The sequence below is a fragment of the Bactrocera latifrons genome, unplaced genomic scaffold (genome assembly GCF_001853355.1).
Source record: "Bactrocera latifrons isolate USDA-ARS-PBARC rearing strain unplaced genomic scaffold, ASM185335v1 scaffold_44, whole genome shotgun sequence".
In the NCBI taxonomy this organism is placed as follows: Eukaryota; Metazoa; Arthropoda; class Insecta; order Diptera; family Tephritidae; genus Bactrocera; species Bactrocera latifrons.
Window position 1 is genome coordinate 373305 of NW_017537090.1, and position 9201 is coordinate 382505.

A 9201-nucleotide genomic window follows, 5' to 3' on the forward strand; every position below is an offset into this window, starting at 1 on the left:
CGTGGTGTACCGTTTGAATTCCCCACTATATTACTTAGACTACTGAGCTCGCCTCGTCGAGCAGGTGGTCGTACGAACAAGATGAATTCAAATACTTACTCAAATAACAATTATAAATCAAACGAAAGGGCTTTGGCCGATCTATTGGGTCAGTTGGTGAGGGGTAGAAACAACTCGCCACCTGGCTACAGTAGAGGGAGATTAGGAGGTAGTGGCGGCGTTGGCGGACCCATAAATAATTATGGAGGTCCATCTATGGGACCGAATGGTGGTGGAAGTGGCGGTGGTGGGGGTTTAGGCTCTTGGGGCGTAAATGCACCGAATGATTGGAATCAAGGTGGCAGTAGTGGTAGTGGTGGTTACGGAAATAGTGGACGTGGAGGTGGTGGCGGTGGCTACGGAAATAGTGGGAGTGGTGGTAGTGTTAGTGGCAATATGATGTCATTAATGCAACGTGGTGGGGGTGATGGTGGTGGCTTTGGTGGTATGCCACAAGGAGGTGGCATGAACGATGGCTACGGTGGCATGCCACAAGGCGGTGGTATGAACAACAATTTTGGTGGCATGCAACAGGGCAGCAATTATATGGGTATGTCCGGAGGTAATCAAGGTGGTTTCGGTGGGATGTCATCAAATAGGGGAATGAACAATGGTGGTTTTGGCGGCGGCGGTGGTGGGGGTAGTAGCTTTCCACAAAATAATAATTTTGGTGGGGATGGGTTTGATAATTGTCCGCCACCTCCATCTGGTCGCTCACGTGGCACGTGGGTTAGTGGAGCTGCTAATCGTAGTAACCGCAATGTGACGTCGCAATCATTGCGCAATTCAAGCCGCTCATCGAGTTCAACGCATGACAGACGAAACTTAGGTGGTTCGAAAACGTCACTTTCATCGAAAGGTAGTCGCAGCGGTGGTGCCTCAACTTCAGGTAATGCTTCAAAACCTGTACAGGCACTGAAACGTAAAGCGCCACCAAATTCCGCTCCGCCTGCAAAATTAAGTACCAATGCAAATAATGATAAACGAAAATCCGCTCAAGCAAATCAAACAACCGCTCAAGCAAATAAACCATCCGCTGAAGCAAATAAAACATCCGCTGTCGGTCCTAGAACGGTGCTGACATCAACTGGTGGTCGTTGGTACCAACATTTCGTATCAAAAGGCATGAAACCAAACGATGCCAAAAAGAAGGCTTTAGAAAATAACAATAAGCCATTTACGGCAGGAGCTGAAAGGGCGGCAGCGGCAAAAAGGGTCAGAAGACCATTCCCCCCACCCGCGGATACGTATATACGACTTGCGATTTTCGCAAAGGGTTTTCCCGAAGTTATATTGGAAATCGATGATCTATCAGCCCTCGAAGAACGGATCGTCGATGAGGTTGCCAATAGTAGCACCGAATCAAAATTGCAATTTGAAAGGTTACTTCGGAAACCGGGCATGATGGTTGTTGATTGCGCAAATCAGAAAACCGCAGATTGGCTGATAGACACTATTCCCAAATTGAATTGGGAAAGTACTGAATTGGCAATTTGTTATGAAGAAGACATTCCAGACGCATACATAATGACCCTCTCGTTGCCAAGAAGTGCTGGCCAAGATTACGATCAGACGTTGTCTTTAATTCAGTCACAAAATACCGATTTGACCACCGATTCATGGGAATGGGTACAGGAGCGTGAAGATGGTGATAGATCAATTCTTACCATCCGTGTTGATAAGGAATCACACGCTGCAATTAAAGAAAAGAAGTGGAAAATATTTTACAAATTCGGTTTAGTAGAAGTAAATTTTGCCCGCTATATACGCTTTGCTATAAGTAAACGCTCGAATGAAGAAGGTGGCGTCGAGAAAGCTAAGGTTAAAGAAGAAAAGTCAGTTAGTGGAGACGATAAAGAAACAAAAGCGGAAAGGACTAACGAAAAGCAACCTTCTCCGCCACCCGCTCCAATAATCAGCAAATGAATTTAAAATGTAAGGAATTTTAAAATCATAATATTTATTGTTCTAATTTTTGCTAAAGCTGTATGTTTTTTATTTTGTTTTGTTTAGGTATGCGGTATCTGCATCTAATATATAACACTCTCCTTAGTTCAAGTCAAAAAATCCTTTCGAAACAATTGACCATGTTCGACAGATTTGATAATGGGTAAGTTTTATTTTTTCTTGAGTATAATAATAATCCTTTAGAAAGTTTAACTGGTTGTGTTGAGTAAAAAATGGTGTTAGGTTATAAAAAGCGATTAATTTAACAAATCATTTAGCGGAGTTAGGCGCATTTTTAGAATCAGTTATGTGCCAACTAAAATGAAATAAAAAAGGTAGCCAAATGATTATTATTCATAAGCGTACTTTACGTTAGTTATATTAAGTTTATCACGAAGGTTATAACTTTCAGGTGGAAACGTCGGAGGATTAAAAAAACACATAAATTAGCAGCGTAGTAGGTTTAGTCATGTCAATTTCTCTATAAACTCGCACTTAGTTTTTGAGATATCGGTCGGAAATTTTGCACACGTTCTTTCTCCTTAAGAAGCTACTCAATTTCCGAAAGCGCCAACCAGAACCAAGTTTGTGTATGGATAACTTTTTCATTTGAAGATACGAGTATATGTCATATAGTCCAAAACAACTGTATAATCTCTGCAGAAATTGTTCATTTGTTCATATATAGTATATGGCTGCCTTACAAACTGGTCGATCAGAATCGAATTCTTGAATGGAATCTTTTGTATTAGTGGTGAATTTGTGTGTGTCCCTACAACAACAACATTTGAAAATAAACAAATCCAAAAACTCCAATATATCAATTACTACGATTCCTAGCGAAATATATTTTCACAATTTTTCCCATTTTGTACATAAAATATATAAATTTTTGGAAAGGATAATTATTCGTGGATTATTACATTTTGAAAAAATATTCTGAACTTTTGTAGTGCTTTTAGTTTTGTACATAATAATTATTTTATTTCTTATTATACTGCAATATACAGTTCGTAATTCATATATTGCCCAAATTTAACTCATTTTATTTTTTATTATACATCTTTCAGTTGGATGCTTGAAAGTGGCCGTTGGCGATATACAAAGCTAACTTCTTCAACAAATAATAGTAAGAAACTTCCTTTATCAATCGAATTCATAACGGATACTCATACAGGAAAATCGTGCCGTACATTAAAAGTATAACATACGGCGATGACTGAATCCTGTTGTCCGTGTGTAACGTCAATTGTTTTGGAAATGCTAGATCAAGTAAATATTTTCTAATTTATTTCAATTCTCAAATACATAAAAATTGTAAGATTTATTTATGTAAAGCTGCTTGGCCAGCCCTTGATACATTATGAAAAGTTGTATTACCGTCAGCATCAATAAAATTCTACTAGATGGCGATTTGAATGAGCCCCTCTTAAAATAGTCTTTGTTATTTTCAGAAAAAAAATGTGTACATCAAAAAGAGATCAGGGAAACATTGCTAGCAATAAGTAAATGTAGAAGATAAACTAACATTGATTAGAATAATGTTTTTGTTAGCTGAGTTATAAAGTTCAGAAATAATTATTTATAACTTTAAGCATGTTGATATTGCTTGAAAGTTTATTAAAATATATCAGCATTAGGATTGAAGGTGGGGGTTAATATTTGTTATTGTATGTAGTAGCGTAGGAGTTTTCCCCCGCGATGGCAGGCACCTTGTCGTGGTGCGGGGGCTTAGTCGAATCATTAATCAGACCTTATTAGCGGATGGCAGTGTACACATTTGAGTACCAGTGCTTGGTGTTTGCACTCCATTCCCCTGACTCGGGCTGCTTTTTGAACGATGACCAAGTTCTGCCAATACCCCCTAATCCAGGGTGTAAAGCGACACCGTGCCCATTGGATGGTTTGCAGCCAGGGGGTTTACCAAACCGGCTGTATTTGAACGGCGCCTTCCTGACACCGGGCCGCCTCAGGGAGTAACTGTGGCCTTACCGCGGCATGGGGCGCTGTCGTGGTGTACCGTTTGAATTCCCCACTATATTACTTAGACTACTGAGCTCGCCTCGTCGAGCAGGTGGTCGTACGAACAAGATGAAGTCAACTAACAATTATACAAATTACAATTCAAATCAACAAGTATTAACTCAGTTAATAGGTCAATTGATGAGAGGTGGCGACTCATCAAATGGCTATAGAGGAAGAAGTGGAGGTGGTGGGTCCAGACAAAGACGCGTCATCAGACGAACAGCCACAAGAATAAGACGTCGACCAGGAATTAGAACGCATGCCAGTGCATCAACGCGACGACCACTGTCTACTAAGCCATCAAGTAGCGGAACGAGTACGAAGAAAACTTCGTCAACAAGTGCAACACCAAAGCGAAGTGCCACAGAAAGTAATGCTGAACCTGACAAGAAAAAAACCACTTTGGACGACAAAACCAAAAGCGGTGACACTAAGGAAAGCAAAGCAAAAGCAAACGATCCTATTTTGAAGGGGTTGTGCGAATCGGGGGTGCGATGGTATATGCGATATATAAAAGAAGGTTTAGAACCAAAAGTGGCATGCAAAAAAGCTTGGGAACACCGTACAGAACCGGTGGAATATGAACCTCAATGGGGAAAAGAGTTCCAACCGAGAGAAGTCGAAGACGAGCCCAGATACCGACAGCGGATACGAAGAAGGGTAGCAAAAAGTGTTGAGATCAACGAGGATTACCGTATTGCGGTACATCCCAAAGATTTCCCAGATCAAATGCTGGACTTGGATTCGGTAATAGCACTGGAAGAGGCCATTGCGACGGAAATAGCTAAAGGAGCCAGTGGAAAACTGCAATTCTCCAATGCCCATATGCGACCAGGTGCATTACTCTGTGATTGCGTAAATGAGGAAACCGTTAATTGGCTAAAAGATATCGTCGCCAAGCTATCTGAATGGGAGGGTCCCGAGCTGACGACAAGCCAAGAACGTGTTATTCCAGATGCTTATGTGATGACAGCGGCTTTACCGAAGAGCACTGAGCAAGATTTCCAACGCACATTGGCCTTGATTGCTGCGCAAAACGAAGATTTAAATACCGAAGTATGGAAATTAGTGAATGAACGTACAGAGGATGGAAAGAATGTGGTGACGATACGTGTAGATAAGGATTCCTTCAATACAATGAAGCGACATGAATGGAAGCTTTATTATCGATTTGAAAAAGTCAACGTACATTTCCATCGCTACTTAAGGTATAGCGAAAAGCCTACTTTATGGATAACGAACCCTAGTTGCCACAAACAAAATCAGGTGAAACCACCTGGTCCATCAAATGCAGTATAAAATAAAATAGACCAAAAAAAGAAAAAAAAAACGGTAAGTGGAGCACACGAACCCCAGTTGCGAATTTTTACAAATGTGATACTGAAGATCTCTTCTTCCTTTTTAGTTCCAAAATCTTCCCTCGTCCAATAAAGTGATGTCTTTGTCTTCCCACTTGCAACATCTCCAAAATCCTAAGTGAATAGAAGTTTGAGCGGAATGAAAATACTTTTATAACCAAGAAATGAGGTGAGCATTAAAATGGCAGAACTGCTCTTTATAGACATCTTAGCTGTTGTTTATCTGCTTAATAGCTTTTAGTGAATTTAACCAGGTCTCGAAAAGTGCTCTTATTGGTTTCAATTTACTTTTATTTTTTGTTTGGATGGCAGCTCTTTGGATTATTTTCCAAAGAAGCAACATAATCTCCAAAGAAATTATTCAGATGACAGATTCAGATTATTAACCCAACACAAAAACAAAATTTCCAAGCTATCATCACAACTTAACAAATAATTCCAGTTTTTAAATTAAGTATCGGATGTTTGAGCGTAACGTGAACAAGAAATTGTTTAAAATTGTTTTTTTTTTATCACTTTGTTCTCGGAAAAATATTGAATTTTTTCCTACTGTTTGCCGCTCACAGATATAAGTTATTTTTAGATATATGTTTATGTCACGGTTGTACTAAATAGTCTAGAAATTAAAATAATATAAATCTTTCGGATGTGTTTTGGCTTGCTTTTAATTACGTTAACGGAATTAAATCGCTCATAACTTGCTCTGCCAGCTCTTAATTCTGGTTAAACTTCTAGGTGGACATATTTAATTTAAAGCGAAAAAAATAAATTTAAAATCGTTTTGTTGCTCTAAACTTTAAGATAACCACTAAATATTCACTAAGTAAGAATGCTCATAAATTTATAAATTGACATATGTACACTTGTGCTCACATAATTAAGTCACGCCAGTAACAGAACGAAAGTTTATTCGAAGCAACTTCTATGGTACAGGAATGAAACTTAATTTTGCAAAAAATGGAAGAAATTTTAATTCAGTTCAAAACAGAATACTTATTTTTTATTTAACTTCTAAAATAATAAAATATTTTTTTTTAGTAATGGTACTTATATATAGGTTCAGTTCATTCCATCTCCATAGCTGACATTCTAGGTCGAGTCTTGGCACATCTTACAACTATTGGTGTAAAATTCTCGGAAAGAATCCATATTGCGCCCCTTTTTTCGTCTTTTTTGTTTTTTATAAATAATTGCATTGTGAGTCGTTGTGGCTTAACACCCTACAATTCTTTCCACTCCCTTGTAGGATTTACCGTTGTTTATGAGAAATTGAATCCATTTTCGTTTCTCTTCACTGCAGTGCTTCCCGCGGCCCATTAAAATATGCACAGTCATATTTTTTAGCTTTTTTCATTGAATAATTAATAAAATAACAAGAAACTTACTTTTTGATTGATAAAATTAAATATTTTTTAGTAAAAATAATTTGTGCAATCAGCTCACCGTTCACTACTATTTTAATGCTCGCTCATAAAGACAGATATCACAATATAATTAGCTGTAAAAAAGTAACGGTAAGTGTTTTACACTTATTGTTGTGTATAACAGGACCCTTACACTACAGAGAATATAACTAGAATAATAATCAACTTCAATACCATAAAAGAAACAAAATTTAAAGCGAAACTATTTTTGTCAATAGCCACTACTATTTCAATGCTCGCAACTGTACGTCCTACGTATGAATGCAGATCTAAATGCTACATACAAGTTTTGATTTGTTCTTATATGCTAATTTGACCGCTAATTGGTAATGTATTTTACTTTGACTTGCCGCGTATATCAACGTCTGAATATGGTATGCTTTTATATTATTGTAGATATGATAGATAGACTGTATTGTAATTTTTCGTGCTTTTATCATCTATGCTAATTTGTCAAATTTGTCAAATATACGTGCAGATGTATATACATATGTATGTTAATACTTTTAAATATTTAATCTGGACGACTTTTTATAGTCTCTAAACATATACATATATATAATCTCTATAAACTCTTTTATTAAAATTTTTTTGTGCGCTCATCAAATTTCTAGTGCCGAAACGTTCAGAATGTTGGAAGGGGCCTCGGTGGTAATTGTTTATCGTGTTTTGAGTTGGCGGGAATAATAGGGACACCCACTGTAAATTTGTTTAAATGTAAAATTTTGATTCAAAACCTCAAAAGATTTTTTTGTTTTAATGTATACATTCATGATAAATAAATAAATAATAATCTTGGTTTTGTAACCTGAGAATGATGAGAAGAGAATTAAAATATGGGTTGCGGAGTGCATTGTAACATTTTTGTACCGAAAACGATGGTGAAACCTACAAGAAACGGAAAATTATGAGCATAAAACTCAATATCATAGACTATTCACAATATATGGAAATTTACTTATACAAATATATACACACCTGCTCAAAATAATAGTTACACAATACTTTTTGAAGTAAAGCTCATGAATAAAAAGTTTTATTTAAATTTTTAAGAAAAACGCAAACGTACTTATATTTTTCAAATATTTACAAGCTTATTTAAATAAACTTCATTTAAAAAAAAAGTAAAACAAACAAATGTAGATCCAAAAACATTTCATAGCTAAAATAAACTTGCTCAAAAAAATAGGTACACTTTTAATAAGACAATTATTTTGGAAAAACAAATTATGATGAAACAGTTTTGTTGTATATTTAACATTACTCAGTTAATAGCCAGTATATCCACCATTATTTTGGATTACTTTATTTATTCGTTTGAAAGAAGGAAAGAAAGATTGACTCGCCAATTTTTGTTTTTTTAATTCTCCCCATAGGTTTTCTATTTCCACTTCAACGTTAACATTATTATCTTCAAAATATTTTTTTAACCAGTTTGGAGGTTTGTTTTGGGTCATTATCTTGCTGATATCATGACATTTTCAAGTATTTCCTTGTACTCCGACGCTGTCATTTTGTTAGTTATCCGGCATATAAGGACTTACTTCATACCAAGAAAAACATCCCCACACCATGACGTTTCCACCTCCATGCTTCACAGTTTTTTTTTGTGAATCGAACGTGAAATTACATTCCTTTTGAGCGACGCACATTTCTCTCGCAATCGTTTCCAAACAAATTTACTTTCGTTTCATCGCTCCATAAGATGTTTCTCCACTTTTTAGTTCCGTCAGGTCCTGATCAATCTAAACTTCTTGCAAACTTTAACCTCATATTTAAATTTTTTGATCGCATTAATGGAACTTTCTGGCTATATGTCCTGGTAGCTTGGCCTTTTGCAAACGCCTGCGAACTGTTTGTGTACTTACTACATTTCCAATTTCTGCTGCTATCACCTTCCACGACTTGAATCGGTCCTTTTTTCAAATAGTTACAATGTGGCGATCAAGAACTGTACTCGCTTTTTGTGGCCTTGCACGAGTTTCCCTACTAGATTTTGGTTCTAAAGCATTTTTAACAAAATTATGAGACCTTTCCATTAATTTTCCGAAGAGATTTTCCTTGCTTTCTGAGGTTTGAAACCAGCCGGGCTCCTTCAACAGTGCAATGTGACTTCCGACCCATAGGATTAAAAAATAATTTAATTTATCTGCAGCATTTTGAGCTTTATTGAAAGAAAACTTACCAAAAGCCAAAAGCTTAGTTCACTTACAGTTGTCCACAAAATAATAGGAGTGCTAATATAAACAATGTGTTCAGCTGCATAACTGTTTTAAATCACATCTAAATGACGGGGTACAATAACGGTACACTTAACGGGATGCAAGCATTAAAATACGAAACACATTTTTATTGTGATAATCTTTATTCCACTTCTGCTTTGCTAATTCACGGAGACACATGTTATT

The 9201-nt window shown here is 36.8% G+C and overlaps 2 protein-coding genes across 3 annotated transcripts in view; both read left to right on the forward strand.

The window, feature by feature from the left end:
• LOC108972932 (uncharacterized transmembrane protein DDB_G0289901-like) lies at positions 1 to 3421 on the forward strand (the record flags this gene model as incomplete). Of its 2 annotated transcripts, XM_018939839.1 has the most annotated exon segments (4): positions 1 to 1974; positions 2053 to 2149; positions 3057 to 3258; positions 3325 to 3421. In XM_018939839.1, a coding segment is annotated over 1 exon segment (1965 nt), but the record flags the coding sequence as incomplete, so codon positions are not given.
• Positions 3422 to 3692: 271 nt separating this feature from the next.
• The window catches only part of LOC108972933, a 9080-nt gene continuing 3571 nt past the window's right edge, over positions 3693 to 9201 (forward strand). Inside the window, exons 1-2 of the mRNA XM_018939840.1 lie at positions 3693 to 5343; positions 5417 to 5538. Of these exons, the coding sequence (XP_018795385.1) occupies positions 3985 to 5310 (1326 nt within the window). The 5' untranslated portion in view covers positions 3693 to 3984 and the 3' untranslated portion in view covers positions 5311 to 5343; positions 5417 to 5538. The remainder of the gene's footprint in view (positions 5344 to 5416; positions 5539 to 9201) is intronic.